This window comes from Drosophila guanche, unplaced genomic scaffold (assembly GCF_900245975.1).
Source record: "Drosophila guanche unplaced genomic scaffold, DGUA_6, whole genome shotgun sequence".
NCBI classification, from domain to species: Eukaryota; Metazoa; Arthropoda; class Insecta; order Diptera; family Drosophilidae; genus Drosophila; species Drosophila guanche.
This window is the reverse complement of record NW_022995746.1, coordinates 6,822,097-6,842,795: the sequence shown is the minus strand read 5'-3', so window position 1 is coordinate 6,842,795 and position 20,699 is coordinate 6,822,097. Positions and strand designations below refer to the sequence as shown.

Below are 20,699 nucleotides of genomic sequence, written 5' to 3'. Positions count from 1 at the left end.
AACGGTGGGGCTCACGTTTCGGTCGTAAAAAACTGGAATTGCATGCGGTGCCGCTGCTAATTTGGCTTACGGTGTAGCCGTCTCTGGCTCACTGACATATGTGCGGCCATATGCGTGGTTTGCTCCTAATAGACTACGCTGTTCGCTTGTGGTCATACAGATACTGCAATATTCGTTGACCTTCAATGGTCATGAAATGGTTTATGAATGAGGTGTAGCGTGTATGGGTACAATTATCGGGTTTATGGGTGTAAAGTTGTTTAATGGCACAAAATGGCATTGGGATGGTCTTCATATTTATGTATAAATATTTGAGTAAGGAGTAACCTTGTGACAGAGCGCTGTTTAATGTCAGAAAGTGGTTTAATATGCATTGAAACAATCATAAAAGAACAAAGTGGTTTAAAGGCTTCTTTGAATTAATTAAACCTGAACTTCACTTATAGAAATATTATTTATTCAAGCGTGCTGGCTGTGATAAAGCATAATAAAGCTGATCGAAACGTAGTGCTGTGTAATATCTAAAGAAGTTTGAATATAATTGAAAAGAAACAATAAAAATATGAAAATATAATTAGTGTTAAAAACGCTGATCTGATGACCAGTTCTGCTTAACACATACTAAAGGTTACGTTTAAATTTGAATCTATTCGAAATGTTCATTTAAAATGGTAATATAAAACACTTTTTAGTAGGCGAAAACCCCTTTGCAATTAAAATTCACTGTCATTAAGCAGAACTTTCAACCGACTGTCTGTCATGCACAAACAATGTTTTCCAAACCGTATACATTTCCCCTAGTCAGTGTTCGACAACGTTAAAATTGCTGCACAGCAGACAATTTCAGGAAATATGAAACCGAAAACAATAGCTGCCCCCAATAGCCCACTATAAATATACACATTTGCCATGCCATTGCTTTGTGCACAGTTTTCCGATTTACCAGTTATTAGCAGTCATTCGAAATTTGTTTGCGTGCCAGGCCAGAGACTGCTGCCTGCCACAATTAATGGCCCCAGAGTTTGCCAGGAAAATTCGATACAGCTCCCGCCCACATCAAGTCAATGTTTGTGTCTTTTTTTTGGGGGCAGAATTACCGCAAGTATTTTCATAAATACTTGAATAGAGGCATACGTTGGCATACTGGAATCAGTCTGCTGACTGCCAGCCCGCTCCTGCCCCAGCCTCTGCCTGCCTGGCTTCTATTGTTTCGAGCGCAACTCTGGGGAACGCTTTTTGTGGTTTCAAAGTGAAAATGTTGTTGCTATTTTCTGTCTGATTTTCTACCTGGTATTTTGTGTCTGTTGTTAATGCCACTGTTACGTATACCAGTACGAGTATTTCCAAAAAGTTTTTAACTATTCATTTATAAGAGCAATTGGCATTTTCTGAGAACTCACATAGGGTCGAGGGAATTGCCTGAAATACGAGTACGAGCAGACAGATTGGTGCTGCTGTTGAATTGGGGGAGGCGGCCGCACAAGTTTCCCCCCGGAAATGTGCCAGAAAATACTTGATTCAAAGTGATTTTTGATGCGAGTTCTGAGAAGTGCACTTGCTCGAGAAAATAAAGACTGAAAGGTATAGGTTTTGTGTGTTTCTATGAATTTTGATTGCCAGTTGACTTTCATATTTATGAATTTAGAGATTTTTTCAATTTTTTAAGAGTATTATCAAGGATGTGATGAGTATAAGGGAGTTGTGTAATAATTAGAAGATTGCTGATAAGTCATGGAATGAGAACCTAACTTAAATTAAAGAGGAGTCACGCGTTTCTAAGGACTTCAAAAGATTTATTTTAATTCTAATTCTGCAAAATGTTTTAAGATGATATAATTTTCGATGTGTTAAGTGTTGGTAGAGTATTCTTTAATGATTTTTATAGTTTAAAGCTCTCCAGACAGTGTTAAAAAGCACAAAAATATGTTCAGAATATTCTTGAAGGTCTCCCAACTTAGTTTCTTTAGTCCCTTATGAATCTGTAATACCTTTTATTACAAACTTATTTGGTAACATAACTTTCTAGAGAGTTTGAGCAACCAATCTGTGTAATAGCTTAGACTTTTTGGTAATTCCTTAAAGACATAAAGATATAAACGATAAACTAAAGCACATCTAACAAGAATGGCTCGTAAATTTCCATTGTGCCCAAAACTACATGCAAGGAAGGTCCTGCTGCAAATCAGAGTATGGCAGACACCCACCGTGCCCCACGTTGCCATCCACCTGACTGATTATTTATGTATGAATGACCCGGGCACATCTGTGCACTACTGTGCTCTATATGTATCTCTACCGTTCGGTATCTCTCTGTATTTGGTGCTGTGTGCACCTGGGCATCTGTGGGGCCATTTCAAGTTGTCAATTTGCAAATTTAGCTGCTGCTCGTGCAGCAGCTTCTGCCTGTGGGTTCTGTGAGTGCTGCTACTTCTAATTTAGCCCATTAAAGGGTTTTGATTAAAGTTCCTCTATTTGCATGGACTTGGAATTGTGTCCAGGAATGCGCCAGAGATGAAGCATAGCAACAGAATTGTTGTTGTTGTTGTTAGGGATTGAAGGGTTGAATGAGGGTAAAGATAAGATAGATACAGATACAGATTCAGTGATCTGTGCTATTGTTTCTGAAATTCTCTCACATTCTCTTTGCCATCATTCGCTTGTGCAACTCGAGTCGAGCATCATTTTGCCTGCACAAATGCGAGCGCTGGAAGTAACGATCGCTGCATGCTCTAACTCTCTAAACAATCATCCTTATAGGGTACTCGTTCATGGACTCCCCGTTGTTTCCCTTCAAAACTTTCCATGCCTGCCCCTACCTGCCCCTGTTTACCCATTGCCTTGGCAATACGGGCAGCCCTAGACTGGCATATTTAATGACTTATTAATGGACAGAGGTAAACGGTGTTTTGCCTCCCGAAACTCCAAACTCCATGCCCAATTAGCAACTCAATGGGGCTGAAAATTGTAAAGTTGACTGCTCCTCCTCCTTCGATACTTGGCGTACTGGGCGTACTTTCCCGCATCGAACAAACAAATCGAACGTTTCCGTTGGAGGTGCCAAGTGTTGCTATCGATTGACCTACTCCCAAGTCGAAGTTGTAGACTCGGGCATAGGTCTAAGTGGAATTCAATTGGTGTTTACTTACCCTGGAACCCTCCGATGTGGTTACGCAGGTGCCGCCATTGTAGCAGCCCAACTTGATGCAGTCCACATCTCCGGCCTTCTCCTCGGGCACACCACCAGCACCAGCACCAGAACCAGCACCCGGACGTCCTCCACTGGCCACTGTGTTGGAGCCCTCGACCTCTTCGCTGCTCTCCGTGACTGCGGGCTGCCTGGTCTGTGCCGGCGGCACTTCGGGCACTTCGGGCGTGCTGTAGACTGCGTGGTGCGTGGGTGGCGGCAGCGTTTGAGCGGATTGTGTGGATGGCGGCGTTGGTGGAATCGTTGGCGGTGGCAGAGTGGCGGGCGGCAGAGTGGGAGCAGCAGTGGGTGGCAGTGTAGGAGCCGCTGTTGGTGGTTCTGTTGGTCTGAGAGTGGGCAGAGGCACAGGTCTAAGAGTGGTCTTAGGTGGCGGCAATGTTGTCTCTGGCGGAATGTATGGCGCTGCTGTGGTCTCTGGCGCTGGCTGTTGTACTCCAATCAGATCCTCTGTCTGCATGGGCACGCCCGTGGTAATCTCCACCGGCATGGGCGTGGTAGTCACCACATGCGGCGTGTGGTGTGGATGATAGTGATGATGATGATGATCCTCGCTGGGTGTTGGCAGCGTGCTGACAATCTCTCCTGGCAGCACTGTCGTCTCCTGATCGTGATGGTGATGATGATGATGCGTGGCAGGCGGCACCATTGTCGTTGTCATCAGCTGCGGAATGCTGGCATTGCTGTCCAGAATGGTAACCACAATGTGCGGCGTGTGCACAGTGGATAGCTCGATGGAGGAAGATGTTTCGTATTCCTCGGGTGAGGCGGAGGAGATTGTCGTGCCACGGATTGGTGGCTGGACTGTCGTGAATCTGCCAGCACTCGTTCGATGTGTGGTTATCAGCACCTCTTCTGGGTACTCCGTGAAGAATGGAGCCGCTGTGGTGGAAACCTCTGTCCAGAGATGATGCGTGGACGTGGTCTCCTCCACTTCCAGCGGTGGCTCTGTGGCAAAGGTCGGCCTGGGCACCGGCACCACTCGCGTTGTTGTTGTCTCCTGTGGATAGTAGGGCGTTGGTGTGGGCGTGGCACTGCCATAATCCACTGAGATGCTCGTCTCGATGGTCGTCACGCGATGCACAAAGATCGGACCCGCTGTGGTGGCCATGGGCAGCTGTTCGGCGGACTCCGAGCTCGAAGAGGAGGAGCTTGAGGCATAATCCACGGCTATGGTGATGCTGGGTGGTGCCGTGGGTCGCAATGTGGTGGCTTCTTCGCTGCCACTGGCGCTGCCACTGCCACTCACCTCGAAACGGGGCACTGTCGTGTATTCTTCGGAAGTGACAACCTCGCCAGAGGCTTCCGCAGAGGCAGATGTGGTGCGTGGCACACCTGGCAGCGGCGGCAGAGTGGTGTAGATGCTGGATGTCTCCTCCGAGGAAGAAGCCGAAGAAGCGGGAGCACTCACAGCAGGAGCTGCTGTGGTTTCTGGCTGTGGTTCGGGCACCTCTTGCCCCACTGTCGTTTGCTCCACAGACACACTGTGGCTGCCGCTCTCGGGTGGTGCCATTGTCAGTGGCTTAAGCTCCACCGAAACCTCCTCCGAAGTTGCAGCTCCACCCTCGGTGGTTGTCTGCGGCTCCTCGGGCTGCTGTGGGGCAAGCGTTGTCTCTGGCGGCGTGACAGGCCGCACCGTGGGCGGTGCCAACGTGGAGGTTGTGGTTGTGGTTGTGGCACGTGTGGGCGGTGCCTGGGTGGCTGGTGCAGTGTAATTACAGTCCAACGATTCCTCACCCACCATTAGACACTCACAGAGCATGCCCGTGAGCAGTGGGGGGCAGGAGCAGGAGAAGGTGTCCACGCCATCGATGCAAACGCCGCCGTTCATGCAACGCGGCCCCAGCTGGCATTCATCATACTGATACTCGCACTTTTCGCCATGATAGTCGGGCACACAGTAGCACGTGGGGATGCCCTCCTCCATGAGGCAGAGGGCATTGTTCTGGCAGGGATTGTCCGCACAAATGAGTATCTCCTCCTCGCAATTGATGCCCGTGTAGCCCATGGGACAGGCACAGGCATAGGCCGCCAACTTGTCGACACAAACGCCGCCATTCTGGCACGGCGACGATTCACACTCGTTGATCTCCTCCTGACAGATGCGTCCATGCCAGCCGGCAGGACAATCGCAGGTGAACTCGAGGCCAGGTCCTTCAATGCATTCGCCACCATGCTGGCAACGGGCACCGGTTCCTGGAATTACAAGAGAAAATCATTGAAAGAAAAGTCCCCCGCTTCGGAATGGTTTTTTCCCAGAGATATTCCGTCTCTTTTGTGCCAACTTACCCGTATCGCAGACGGCCACATCCAGCTCACAATGATCCCCCAGATAGCCCGGCTGGCAGGTGCATACATAGCCATTAGTTCGGTCTCGACATTGTCCGCCATTCTGGCAGGGATTCGACATGCATTCATCAACATTCTCCTCGCACTGCGAGCCTGTGGAGGGAGCAAAGAAAAAAACACAAATTGAAAGCATGCATAAATGTTTCTTTCACTCAGACCATTTTAATTATAGAAACAAATGTATGCCATTCTATGGAATGGAACGGAATGGAATGGATTTAATTTATTTATGGCCCTCACTTTATTTGATATTTTGTTTTGAGGTTTAATTATTTTTGTCCTGCCCGCAATTGGCATTTTTGCACATCAATAATTGTTATAATTTTGTGGCTTATTTATGGAATTTAATTGCTTTCATTTTTTGTTTCTATTTCCTTTTTTTTGACTGGAAGATATTCTCTACACACAAAAACTACTTTAATTAATAACCGAAAAGGGTTAGAGCTTTTTTTACATTTTCAATTTGCTTTGCAATAAAATTCCTTTTAAATTCCCGGGATAACCCTTTCGGCCACTCTGTGGCTATCCTTTGGCATGTTTTATATGCAAGACAAGTGCAATTGAATGACCTTTCATTATGCATTTACCAATGGAAATTTCTCTCTTTTAATGTGCAACCAATCCATCTATCTGTCTGTCTTCGCAACTCTACTCATCCCCCCATCGCTCTCTGTTTTATTCACTACAAAAAGGCATCAATGGCTATCAAAACACAACCTACAAGTGCTGATTTGGTTGCAAGCTAAACAATTCAAAAAGATGTATCCACAAATACAAATACACATGAAGATACTTTTACATGGCTACAATTTGTTGTCTGTCTTTCAAAACTCTCTCTGTAGTATATGAAGTGGTACAGCGTAAAAGCGAACACAAGTGCGGCATATAAAAGAGAGAGAAAATAGCTGCAATTGAATGCTCTTTCGTTGTATATCGGTTCAAGATTAGTTTTTATGGATATTGAGAGGGAAAGCTTAATTTATTGATTGTCTAAACCACTCTGAAAACATCCCAAAATAAAATGTTTCTCCTACTCTGACTTCAACCAAACAGAAATATAATTTTCTATAATTTATTCTAGCAAGTAAAACCCATGTTTCTTGATATTTTCTGTGGCATATGCCCAACTTGGAATAGAGTACTCTGCCCAGCTGGGGGATATCTAGTTTGACAGGCCAGCACAATGGCAAACACAAATGCTTGAAAATACTTTTCAATTTTCTGCTCAACAACTTGCAGCGACGTTGACTTGGTCTCATTCGCCTCAGTTGCAGTCACAGTTCCATTTTGCCCCAAAAACTCCGACTCAGAGTCAGAGTCAGAGTCAGTGTTTTTTTTTTGCCAAAAGGCAAAGCAACTGACAGCCGTACAGACAGAACAGCCAAACGACGACAAGTATCTGATCTATGTGTGTGTGTCTATGTCTATGTGTGGGTGAGTTCATCCCTAAAACTGCAACTGCAACTGCAACTGCGCTGCGTAAGATATCATTCACGTATGTGTCGCTGCTCTTCTCTCTCCCCTCATCCTTTGCGTTCTCCTTGCAAATTTATTGCCAGCGAAATATTTTGTATGGCTGAACTTTGGGTACAATTTATTTGCGCCTGCATAGAAAACGCCTCTTGGTTTGCTTTCTGCCATCTTCCAGGACACCTTCTTGTGCAGAGAAAACTCTTTTGGCAACAAGTTGGCGAGAAATATGCTTAAAGTTTTTTAGCCCCTCTTCCGCTCCTGTTCTGGGCCAAAAGTTGCCTCGTTTCGTCTATCTCTCTGAAGTGTCTGTGTCTGGCTCTGCACGAAAAACTTCTTCCTGAGTAGAAGAAAAAGGCAAAACACTTCAAAGTGTCGAAACAAAAGTGCCAAAAAAAAAGTCGGCCTTTGCACTCTGCCCAAAATTAATGCTTCTACCCCGACTCTAAAAAACAAAAGGAGAATCTTCCTAATTTAATGCGGAAAATTGCATCAACTGGGAGCGAGGTGGAAACAATCGTGTATACATTGATGGACATCCAGCCATAAAAATAAGAAGAATAAGGAACGCCTTAGTTGACATTGGGACCTAAGGATACCTCCATAAATGGGGAACTGTCTCTTAAAATAATAGCAGGGTTAGAAACATATTTCTACAGAGCATTTCGTTATGTTTTCGATTGTTCTGACGATAATATTCCAGATGTTGCTTATTTGATTAGCTTTAATCTGTTTTTAAAATCGCAAACACAATTACAACAAACTCTCTTTTACCCCTCAAATGCCCCACAACTAAAACTGCAGCTGGCGAGCGCTCATAAAAGATAAATAAGTGTGTGCCTTGTCTGGTTTATAATGCAACAATAATGTAAGTCTATGGAAACGATGTGTGGAAACTGGTAGACAGGGAGTGCACGACGAGAGCTACGAACATACATACATTAAATTTGCATAAGCACTAAATCAACACACAAAAACATTGGAACGGCAGAGAAAAGCAAAGAAGCCAACGGACACTGAGAGATAACCAAATCCTGAAGAGTCCTCTAGAAGCTGGGGCTGTCCGTCCATGTCATTTATTTAGCTTATGACTGGACTTTGCATACGAGAAATATCTAATCAAACTCTGTCTTTGGTTTGCTATTGAACATTTCGATTGCAGCCAAATGATGATTGCATTTGCCTCGTTTTGCTGCTGCTTAGGCTGATAATTTAACTGATAATTTTCATCTGTATTTCATATCATTAATTTATGTAGCAACACTTCTGGAAGTGTGTTTCCATTTCAGACTACAAATTAGTTTTATTATTGTACCTCTAAATGTCACCTAAGGATTGACATTTCCAATTTGCAAAATGTGGCTTTTGCCAGAAGTTTCAGAGCTTAGTTTCCAGCAATTTTAATGGGTTGTGTTTATTAGTGAAGGAATGGAAAATTATACAGTTCAGAGATGTGTTTCTCTACCCTCTAGCCATACAAATAATAACATTTTTATAGAGCTCTAAAGCGTACACTCTCAATCATCATCTGTAAACATTTATGCCATCGTCAAGCACTTTCAATATTTAACATATCATTTCGTTGGTTGAATTATTTCTTTGAAATACACACCATAAAAAAAAGAGAAGAGCATCGTGCACAAAATTTATGCTTGCAAGGACACCAAGGCTGTCCTGTTCTCTGGCTTATATTTCGATTGAGTAATGGATGTGGCAGGACAGTCAGACTGCCTCGGACTGCGGCATATTCTCGTATTTCATGGCAAGCAACAGCTTCAATTTCCCCACCCATTCTGACCATAAACTGCCATCCAAGTCGGACTCTGGGAATCTCTGGCTGGACATGGCAATGCACATTTCAATTTGTTTATGGTCGATATGCCAAATGCGAGGCAATCTGCTTTTTGTTTTATGTTATTTTACTGCTCTTTAAAATGTGTTTCGATGATATTTCATTTTTCTTTATGGTTTGCTGTTAAATTCAAAACTGTATCGAATGCTGAGCATTCAATTACGGATCTCCACTTTGGGTCATCTGCAGTGGCATCATTTAGTTAATTGCGCATACGACATGTTGCAATAGAGTCAACAATTTCCACTGCTGCTGCCACTGCTGCTGTTGGTCTTTTATTTTTGCGCCCCAAAGCAGACACATGAAATGTCACATTACGCTCCAATTCATGCACAAATACAGGAAGTGGTCAAGCACACACACAGAGGCAGCGGCATGAGGCGCCCTGAGAATACACGAGTGGCAGAAGAAGGCACAACTAAACACGCACGCAGTTCTTAACCCACATTCCTGCCAACCACCACCACCAACCCCTCTTCCCATATACGAGCATGGTCTGCCGTCTGAGGTTACCTTTTCCTATTGCATTGACGATGATTTCTGGTCTTTCTTGTTCATTGTTTTGGCTCCGTTTGTGGTTTCATCGAGGCCTTTGCAATACTTTTTCTTACCAACTTCTCTCTCTCTCTCTCTTTGTCTCTCTGGCTTTCCCTCCCCTTCTCTTACGTGTGAAGTCGTTAAAGTGAAAATCGATTTTCATTTTATTTCGCCATGTGCGTGGGTCCGCAAGAGGGTAGGAGGTGGGGCTGGGGCTAGGGTTGGGTTTGTGCTCTTTGGTCATTGCTGTGGGCACGGGAAAAATGCCATGCCGTACACCCACTGTGCCGCAATCTACGGGCCATGTTTTATGAATGAATTTTTTCGAATTGGACGCACAATTTTCACTCTTTCTCACTCACTTGCATCGGTCGCTCTGTTTTTGTCCGCTTAATGGACGGAGCTCTGGGTGTTCGTATTCCCTCTTTGGTTTTGGCTTTTCATTTGTGGATTTTCGACAGCAAAAAATAAAAAAGAGAACCAGAACGTGGTAGGCAATGCTTCCTTGCGATTGTCGAAATATTTAAACCACGCAGGCACACACTCAGAAATCAACCATTAATCAAATTTTAAGTGTTGCTCAAATATTGATAACGTTTCGGGTTTGGTTTCACTCGGAGATTGATAAATGTTTCTCTGTAGAGTAAATGAATGTATAAATTTTCGAAAATAACTTTGGTTTTACATTTTTTAAATTGACTGTAAGAATATTATGATTTGATTTGATTTTTCTGCCAAAGATTTAGTGGAATTTTCTTTGTTCTTTTTCGGTTTTTTTCTACATACTATTAGAGAGAGACTTCACTTGTACCTCCAAAAGTGTTCTATTAGCTGATTGACTTCGAACTATTATTATTTTCTATATTCAATGATTATATTTCTGGATATCCTGAACCATATTTTTTTCCCCTTTCTATTTGTTTTGCTAAAACTCAAAGAACCTTATAATTTCTATTAAAACTTTACTCTCCTCATCGCTTGTATTGATTTGCTGCGATCGCCAGACTTTTCTTGTTTCCATGACTAATGTTTAGTTGTAACTTTCTTTGTAGTCGTAAGTTATGATTGATTTTGGTGACCCCGAGCCCACTCCCTCTCTCTCTCTTGCCTTTCCACGAGCAGTCCTGGGATTGCCTTAGAACTTTCCAATCTCCACTCTTTCTATTCTCCATAACTTTTCTCCATTCATCTCGGCGCTTGTCGTTTGCCATTTTTCTTTATTGTAAAGTTCTTTTTTTGTTGCCTGTCATGGTACTCGTTCCTTTGCTTCTTCATCGTTTTCTTGCAATAGTTTCTCATTGTGTGTGTGTGTGTTTTTTTTTTCTGTGTTGCATGTTTTTGTGGCTGCTGGCAGCGAACTGTAAACATTTGTGCAACAAGGTACGAACATTTGTTTTGGCTTCGAGTCACAATAAACATGGCCATCGCACCCCATCCTCTGTCACTATCCCTTGGTCCGCCCCAGGGACCAACTCTCTGCTCTCCCTCTCTCTCTGGCTTTTTCTCAGTCCGCTGCAGTCGATGCACAAATTGAAATTTGAATTTTATCTGCACACATTTTGTGCTTCTTATTTGCTTGTTACTTTTCCCCCAAGAAATATACAATATCTGAATGTTCAGCGTACGAGAGGGAGAGTGAGTCGAGTGTGGAGAGAGGATTGCGTGTGTTTGTGTGCATTCGGAATCTGGCATCGTTTATGCTCATAAAGGTGCATGAGTTGAAAATATTGCACATTTCGTTGCCTTATTCTGATGCTTTCACTGCTTTGGCTTTTTCCTGCATTTTTCCCTTCCATGCATAAATGAACGACTGAGTGCACTGCAAGCTGGAAAATGCAAACTGAAAACTGAAAACTGAAAAGTGCATCAACTGCCAAACAAAGATCGGAATTCGTTCCTAAATCATAATTATGTGCAAGGGAGGGAATTTCCAGAACAACGAAGGATTTCCTTAATCAACAATTTTAGCTGAATGGAAAATGGAAAATCTTTCCGAGTACGAGCAACATTTCCTAGGGGATTATGGTTGATAAATTGTTAAGAGACTTTAAGGGCTGGAGCTACTCTTGATTGGCATCTTTATTTCCTATAGAAATTTGGGAAATATATAACAAAAACTTGTTTGCGAGTGCACCTAAAGTTAAAGCATAAATGCAGGACTTTCAATATCTTCTCTAAAAATAACTATCGACTTTGTTGAAGCTTAAAATCCCCAACGAATTCGCTTTTTCCTTCAACTTTTGTTGGCTTTCACCGAAAAGAAATACAATAGATATTGGCTTATTCATTGCGAAGTCTTCAATTATACAGCAGTAAGAATACCATTTAGCTTGTTAGAATTTGAGCCACGTCGCTTCGACAATTTGTATGCGAAACTAATCTCAGCCAGTGCCTGGGCCAATCTATTATCATTGAATTGGTGATGCGGGAGGGGTTTGAATTGGACAGCTCTTGCTTGCGGGAATGGCATCCATTGCCGTAAATCGCTGCTTGGGACCTGCGACAGTGAGCAATGAAATGCACTTTGGTTTCATCTCCTGCTGATGCTGCTGCATGCCTCGTGCCTCATCCTTCGTGCTTCGTGCTTCGTCCTGCTGCCTCATGCTGCTTTCAAATGCGCCGGGGAAACTAATCACGGTATCCATTCACTCAGCTATCCACACAGCCTCCCAGTCGAAAATCTAGTGCCATTCATGTCACTCTGCTTCTGCACAGACGGAACCCGCCCGGCGGTCCAGTCACCAATTCGATTTCGCATATTTAAGGTGGGTGTGAGAATTGGATTGGTGGGTCGTAGCTCTCCGCACTTGAATGTCTTGTGGTGCGCATTGTTGCTTTTTCAATTGCTACGCTTCCATTTTGTGTACCCTAGAGCTGGGGGGTTTGATGAGCACTAGCACTAGGGGAAAAATCGTTTCTTAGTCTCGAACATTATTTAATTTTTCATTCTTCGAGCGCCCGCGTAGGGTATCCTACGCTCGAATCCAACCTTCGCTTCTTGGGTTTTCCATCTTTTTTTTTTTTCTCTTCTGCTACTAGAGAGAAAACCTTGCCATTGGCAGAGGACAATGAGAAGCCAGGCGAAAGGGAAATGGCAGCAGGCATCAAGGGGAGAAGCTCATTTTCACGGCAATTTCGAGGCAAGGAGCTGCATAACCTCACACGTACACACATACATCGGCACATGTATTAGCGCGTTTAATTAATTGCATTTTGTACAACATTTCCCCAGAACTGATTTTCAGTTTTTCCCCATTCGTTTTGCACCCCACAAGCCGATTTCTATTGAATTTTCCAGGTTGCAGAGAAATTTCTTTCGCTTTTACATTGAATGTGGGAGGTTGGGAGGTAGGTTGTAGGTTGTAGGTTGGGTACGTGGCATAAAGGAGTCTCTCTCCTGGCAATTTTCTATCGTCTGGCTCGGCAACGTTGCGTAAAATTAGAAAGTATTGTGTGTGGAGAGTTCAATGGGCAAATTTATGAGTGCGAAAATCGCATTTTCAGATTGCACCAAATCGAAGGATGAAGATATATGTAAGCATGTACCAGGGACATGCGCCTTGTGTGGGACTCTGTGTGCTTGCCCTTTTCCCCTTTTTAGGTGCTTCGAACTAATTAATTAATGAACTTCTGGCACCATTGTTGATAAGCAAAGATCGATAAAGGTGCTAGAAAAATAAAGTGTAGTTGGCACTGCTTTGGGCTTTGTTGTCTTTGACCTTAATCGGAATATATTGTCAAGGATACAGAAAGTTTGTTTGTTTCGAAGGTGGCTAAGTGTAGGAGTGAAGGTAATAAAATGTATGAGTGGGGTAACTAATATGTAGGCTAAGGTTTGTAGAGGACAAAGGGAGAAGTGCTTTCTATGGGAAAATCTTAATGAAAGTTGCAAATAAGGAAACAGTTAAATAAATATTTATGTAGAAATGGCAAAGGGAATTATAAAAAATATCTCTAAGAAAAATAAAGTCAAACATAGTCAAAGAAATATAAATTTATCAGCGCAGAGTTGATAGCAGCTCTGGCAGAGCAACAGCGCTGTTAACATCCTAAGTTAACAGCCTGCTACCCATCTCTGTTATCGCTGCCTGTTAGCAGCCGCTGCAAGCGGTCTCCAAGCGACTCTCCAAACTGCTTTCGATTGATCTTAACATGTAAGCTCGAATTACTCTCCACTGTAGAACAGAAACTAAATCAGTGAAGTTATGGCAAAGAAAATCAACAACATTTCATCACTCACAACGTTCATAAAAAGGCTACCCGTCAATATTTAAACAGAGTTAAAACACCTTTACTGATTTATTTACTCTACACCATTAAACGCGTATACTTCTTGCTATAAATGAATAAAAAAGATGAAATTAACAGCTTACCCCAGAGCTCTTAATTGAGGTACTGCTATTTTTTGTGAATTTACACCAATTGAAGCACTCTTTTTCATTGCAAACAATTTGCCATAAAACATTTTAATCACAGCTGCTGCACAAAAAAATAACAAATAAAAAACCTATTGGCATTCGATTACACGGCTAATCCCAGGACCCATAATAAAGCATTTAAAAATATCTCACCCACAACCCCTCAATGTGTGTGGTTACGCTCTCAAAAGTTCATCAAACTCGGGTGCTGTTGCTGTTACGGCCATTATAAAATCAATAATATCATGAATATTTTAAGCTGTTGTTGGGAAACACACACACACACACACACACGACAAACAAACAACAAAAATGAGAACCGAAAACTAATTCCCAAAGGGCCATTGATTAGCTCTCTAGAATGGGGACAATACGGATGGGAAAATGGAAAATTGTACTCTGTTTATAGATTACACTCGGGGCGATAAATGCTACGTGATTTCAATTGGGGGTAATTGAAATAAAAAATGTATGCAAATCGTTGAGTCGTGTGATTGAATGTTTTGCTATTTATCGTGCGCTACAACTAAAATTGTGGGAATTATTCCAGTGAGTAAATTAGGTAGATCGTTCTTAAACTATCCCATGAGCATCGCTTTAAATCGGATTAAAATAAAATCAACCTCTGCCAAGCCTTACAAACAAGAGAAAATTATGTATATTTAAGTTTTATATGCTGATTAAAGAAGCTGCCATAAATCGATGAATGAGCAACCTGGATGCTTGATTGAATGTACGCGTATCTTCCACTGACTACATGAAAATGTGCACAAAATATCCGAATTGGCGGTGGCAAAAGTGCAATCAAATGTGGAGGAGCACACACAAACAGGTGAAAATTTATGCACACACACGCACACCGCTCAAAAGCCGCTGATGAAGCAGAGCTACAAAAAAAGAGTACTTTGGTGCCCAGAAAAATTACGATAAAATATCAAGCGAGTGCGGAATAAAAAACAGAGCGAAAATTGCACAGAAAAAAATGCGAGAGAAAAAGCCAAACGCGGCACAAACTGCATTTTGCTGCAACTTGAATGCATTTCCATATTAATACTCTATAATGAAAGGGTTTTAAGACTTTGGGGGGGAGTTTTTTGGTAGTGAAATATATTAAGAATGCCGCAATTGATTAGGGAATTTATTTGTTCACTTTGAACAAAATGATCCCTGAATTGAATGTTTTGTATAGATTTCTGGAATAGTTCATAGCGTAGCGACATTTTCTGCGCCTCCAACAGAGTATTCCCAGCTTCGTTCTGTACAAAAACTTATGGCCATTCCTTTATTCTTTCTTTTTATTGTTGATTTGCTGCATTTGCGTGAATGTGAAATGCGAAAATTTCAATGGAGAATAGGCGCAGGAAGGACCTTCCTCCATTGCATTGTTTTCGCGTTGCAGTCTCTCTCCCTCTCTCTCTTCCTCTCCCTACGGTTTCCCTTCATCTTTGAATGGCGGCTGCTATGATTGCATAAAGGCCAGCAGCCAAGGAGCCAAAGGACAAAGGCATGCCCAGGCTTTGTTATTGGATTGCACGGGGAGTGTTGCGTATGTAGAGCATGGAGAGCAAGGTTAAGGCTGTTGGGGATTGCAGCTTACACAGAGAGAGAGAAGATTGCAAATGCCTTGCTGGGAGCCTGTACAATTGTCTATGTCTTCATGGCAATAATTCCATAACTGATGGGAACACCACAAGCAGCAGCAAACAGACAGATTCAGACAGATTCTCGGGTATTAACTCGCGGATTAGCGTGGATTTCTGTACGATTAGTCAGATGTTTTCAGCAAATAAGGAGTCTCAAACAGATGATGGAGGCAGGAAATATGTGTTTGGCTTAGACAGAAGAAGGGTTTCATTTCCTGGAGTCTTGAAAAATGTTTATCCAACTGAAAGTTTCTTTAAGGTACAAAATGTCCACAGGCTTTACTTGTAAGGAAATATTCATTGGGTAGTTCTTTTATTTTTGTTCGATTCTTTTCATAAATATATTTTATTTTGTCTTTATCTTTTTTATCTTCATTCTAACTGTCTCGTTTTCTTCAATTAATTGGTTTCTTTATTTTCCTTTCCTTTTCAGTTCTTTAATCAGCCTGATTACCTAGGCCAAAGTTTGGTCAACGCTGCCAAAAAGGAGATAGCTTAAAACCAAATCAAAGCCTCCACTTTTATCTTTAAAGAGGAAATCATAGAAAAGCAACACAAAGCATCGGTAAGTGGAACAGTGGTAAATCATGATCCACATTTTTCTGTATATCCTGCAGCCTGCAGCTGCAACCACTTCAAAAGGCATAAAGCCTCCAAGAGGCTCCATCCTCAAAAAAATACCAAAAAAAAAAAAAAGCGAAAGGCCTGCCAAAAATATGCGCAATGCAATGCAGAGGTTAGAGTCGAGTCAGAGCCAGAGGGGCGGGTGGCTCATAAAATTAATTAGAATCCTGCTGTCTCTCTCTCTATACCTAGTATTACGTCGCGGTCTCTTTCATTTGCATTTGGAACATTTTTTTTTCGTTAATTCCCACGAAAAGGGGATTGGACCGGAAGGAGAGCTGGAATGAGCCAGTGAGGGGCTTTTTTGCCAAGGTGAAAGCTATCCAAAACTCAATGAGCGGTTAAATAATGCCCCGAGGCGTCTGTCCATCTCTCTCGCCTAGGTCTACCCAACCACCCACTTTTACTCTTTAGAACTCTGTGCACCCGTTACTTTCGCTTTGTTTTCGTGTTGCTAAACCTACTCTCTCCAACAATTCCTTCCTTGCCATTGATGCAGTGCATTTCATTTCGAAATTTGAGCTGAATTTGTGTGCTTTCTATCTAAAACTCTTGTACCCTAGCTGGGGGTATAGCTATTTTGTGTTGGCAGTTAAAATTCGTAGACAAATTGTATTCAGTCAGTAAAAATTTATTAAATTCTAGAAATCATTCAATGATTTGTTGTAAAAGCGTAGTGACTGATGTGTTTTTTCGTTCCTGACCAAATTCCAAAAGATTTTCCTAGTTCTCCAAGAGTATCTACAGTTTTAGGTCTTCCAAAGCTGCTGTTCTTCCTTTCTGGTTTCATGGCATTTTATTTTGTCCTGAACTTTTTGCATGGTTTATGGCTTCATTTCCGACGATTGCGCGTGCCTTTGGCAAAAAAATCTATTTATTATATACGTCCATTCTGGCCAAAAGCATATTTCTTTTCCCTCCCTATTTTTTGTGGCTCTGAATTTGTTATGCATTTTTTTGTTTGCTTTATTTACATTTGAGTTTGTCTTTTTTCCGTGCTTTTTTGGAGAGCAATTTGCAATGGAATAGCTTACTTTCCTCTGTGAAAATCGTTGGAGAGCTGCATGGGCATGTGGAGGGATCAGGGGAGCCTCAACTCCACAGAGAGATTGCAGTGCATAATTTTATTTGTTTTTGTGTTGATTTCATTTGCAGTGCTTATGCTTTTGTGGGCCTTTGTTTTCTTTGCGTTCCGCTCCGCTCCGCTCTACCCTGCTCTGCTCTGCTCTGCTCTCTATTCTACTATATTTATGCTAAATGAATGCAATTGTTTCTGATTCTCTGAACTGTTTGTTGGCCAAAAGAGAAAACTTTGCTAAGCGGTCGCAGGAGTGATGTGATTTTTGGGAATACAAATTTTGAATTTAAATGGGATTTTAAACGGAAAATGTGATAATAATAAAATAATAATAAATAATGCCATCCTTTGTGTGAATCATTTTGAGCCATGATAGGAAAGAACATGTTTTATTTCTGCAGCAATATTTCCATAAAATGATTGACTTTGTATCAATCTTAGCTTTCATTTGGTTAAATAAATATTTGATTTGATTAAAATTCAAATTCCTCAATAGCAGCAACGAATATTTCCATCTATCGTCTGAATTTTCATTTCAAAACTCGCTTTAATTAAAAACGGAATTTTCAAATAACTTGAACATTCCTTTCACATTATTTCCATTTGAAATGTATGCAACCAATCGACCAGAAAACACATGTACATTTCATGTTCAGGGTTAGCCTTGCATTTATTTTATTCGCAGACATTTAATTTATTCCCCAGACTCTTTTGGGGTCCAAACGAGTCAGTCAATGACTTTGCGCTCCATCTCCTGTCTTGTGGCCACTGTCCCTGTCTGTTTTGACCTCTTTTGGCCTGATTGTTCAGCTGGTTTTCCCCCGTTGAACTCATCAGGAAAAGTTCTTGAACAAATTTGCTGCAATTTGTGTTTCGGTTTTAGTTTTTGGCGTTGATGCGACTACAGTAACAGATACATATCACACCTATACGCTGGCTATAAATTTCACTAAATTTTGTAAAGTCAACTTTGTGGCCAACACACACACACTAAGAGCCAAAGAGGAGCAAAGAGAGTAAAAAAGTAAACTAAGAGAGAGACACGAACGGACACTAAGTGCTTCTCACACGTAGCATAAGTAAATGTGTTTATGTGTACGCGGGCAAGAGGGGGGAGAGGAAAGTACGGAGCACACGAAGCCAAAAGGATGAACATTAGATACATTCATGGTTAGACTTCCGTACTTGGCCAACACTCACACACACGGAGCACTGGTAGCTCGGAGCAGTGGCTGTGGCAGCAGTGGCAAGTGGCAAGTGGCAAGTTAAGCACCCAACATTGACTACCACAATAGACCACATTAAAGTTGGTTTGCCAGCCATGGGATCTGCTCGTCCATTCCCCCCCTTTCGTTTTGACGGCTTTCGAGATCTACTCTCGCTCTGAGTAGATTGTTTTCTTTTCTACTTTTCCCACTTTTCGGATACCCTCTAGCGGATATTGATATTTTTGGGAAATGGATTTTAGGGGTAAATATTTGATTGACATTTCTGACAGGCAATGCAGAGGTCCGAAGAGGACTAGGAATTATGTTAGCAGTTTGGGAAATGCTTAAGCCTGAAGTACTAGAAGGGTTTTGAAGATTACCTAAGTAACCTAAATCTCATTAGATGATGCTAAATATTTAGTTAAATATTTAATATGAAAAATCTTTGATACGAAAACCATAAAGCTAGGTTCTGCACTGATAATTTTGACAGAATAATACTGATTCTAGATTTAACTATTATTTTATTTATTATTTTAAATATTTTTTCAATATTTGCCTCCTAACTTATCTCTCAGAGCGGCAGCTTAAATCTTTTGAACCCCTTTCGCTTCACTGGTCAACCGCTTGGGTTAGGGTATTAAAAGCAGCTCCACTTCAATGAGTGCACCATTTTCCTTTCGTTTGGTTTTCTTACTTTTGGATATTTCTTGTTTTTCTGCCTCCCCACTCTGCCCTCTCTGCTTCACCCCTTCGGAGCACGCGTTAAAAAAGAAGAACAGACAGACACATGTGTGAGCGAATGCTGGAGAAATAAGTAAAAACTAGCCATTGTATGTTATATTTTTATTTTACACTACATTTTCTTTTCTCTACTTTTTCTGCTACCAAATACGTTTGCGGGCAGGACGTAGAGGTCCTCCCAGCCGGAAATGTTCTCTATTTACTGGAGTACGCGTATACCTAGCTATCTGTCTGGGCTCTGGAGAGACTCCTCCTGGGTTTGCTTTTTTTCATGTTGGCTTAATAAAAATACATTTTGCACGTGGAAAGTGGAACTGCAGGGGGAACAGCAACAACTTCAGAACTCCCACTTCAATCCACATAGCTGGCCCCTGCATCCCAGAGCTTTGGCTCGTTGAGCGTGCAGCGTTTTAGTTGGGTTCCCCATATTCCATGTTGATGCTGCTGCTGCGCTCCCAAAAATAAACCGCATGCACCCAACCCACATACTGATATATATACAGTGGGAGATAGCATATAGTACACTTACCAGAAAATCCTTCCGGACACGTACAATTGTAGTAGGCCACACCGTCCACACATGTCCCGCCATTTTGACAGGGCCCCGACCAGCATTCATCCCAATTCGTTTGGCACTGGATCCCTGTATAGCCATCAATGCAGTAGCACGAGTACGAGCTGTTGTTATCGTTGTTGTTATCGGAACACGGAGGTTTTTTTTCACCCATTTTTTTCCATGTTTTGTGTTGTTTTTTGTGGGTTGGTTGTTTGTAGGTGGAACGGTGTGTCAATGATGCATCAAACGTTGGGGAAAAAGCACCCGCACATAAAAGACATGGAAAAATAGAGAGAGAGGATGAGTTAGCAAGAGAGAGTCGCAGGTAAAAAAAGAGAGAAAGCAAAAAAATAAAGCTTTAGATAAAAATAGTTTCAGCAAATGGCACAATATGGGGAGTAAACCGAACACGCTGTGAGTATATGGAAGTACTCGTATTCGTATGTGCGAGTATAACTGTACACAGCACGCCCAGACAATAACGGCAGTTTGTAGTAATTGAAGTGAAGGCACTGTCCCGACTAGAGATGGGAGCGTGAGAGTAAAGTTGTATCGGGGGGAAGCACGATAACGAAATTTTGATTTAATGTATGGAATGTTTCTTGAATTGGAAATTTAATTATTGCATACTCTTGAGAGCTTCTGGCTAGGGAAAGATTGGATATATTTAATTTATAGTTATTGACATGCTGAACAGATCGCTTGAATCTGACCATTGAGTCAGACTGCCATCTCTATGAAAGTGGCATTGAACCACTTGCAGCAAAATTCAACTACAAATAATCAAAACTAAGAGCCATTGTTGAACGTCATTCATGAAGGAAATATATACTCAATGGATATTCCTTCAATTTCAATTTCAATTTCAATGTTTCTCTCCTTTTATATTTTGTAAATATTTACCCACATCCGCCACCCGAAATGTACATATGTACACAAAGCTATGTATTTATCCATTTCCTATAGCCTTTTGAGTGCAATAAACTTTGAGAGGCAGCGCCACATTACACTTGAGTAG

The 20,699-nt window shown here is 41.9% G+C and overlaps 2 protein-coding genes across 2 annotated transcripts in view; one reads left to right on the top strand and one right to left on the bottom strand.

Annotated features, from left to right (window-relative positions):
- LOC117581729 (MKRN2 opposite strand protein) overlaps window positions 1-20,699 on the top strand; it is a 62,484-nt gene that overhangs the window by 17,389 nt on the left and 24,396 nt on the right. Inside the window, exon 2 of the mRNA XM_034269109.1 lies at window positions 15,905-16,036. The gene's annotated coding sequence lies outside the window, so the exon portion shown is untranslated. The remainder of the gene's footprint in view (window positions 1-15,904; window positions 16,037-20,699) is intronic.
- The window catches only part of LOC117581728 (protein eyes shut), a 43,496-nt gene that overhangs the window by 18,917 nt on the left and 3,880 nt on the right, over window positions 1-20,699 (bottom strand). The window contains exons 2-4 of the mRNA XM_034269108.1: window positions 19,655-19,803; window positions 5,492-5,644; window positions 3,147-5,398 (exon numbers count right to left, since the gene is read on the bottom strand). Coding sequence (XP_034124999.1) covers window positions 3,147-5,398; window positions 5,492-5,644; window positions 19,655-19,803 — 2,554 coding nt within the window. The remainder of the gene's footprint in view (window positions 1-3,146; window positions 5,399-5,491; window positions 5,645-19,654; window positions 19,804-20,699) is intronic.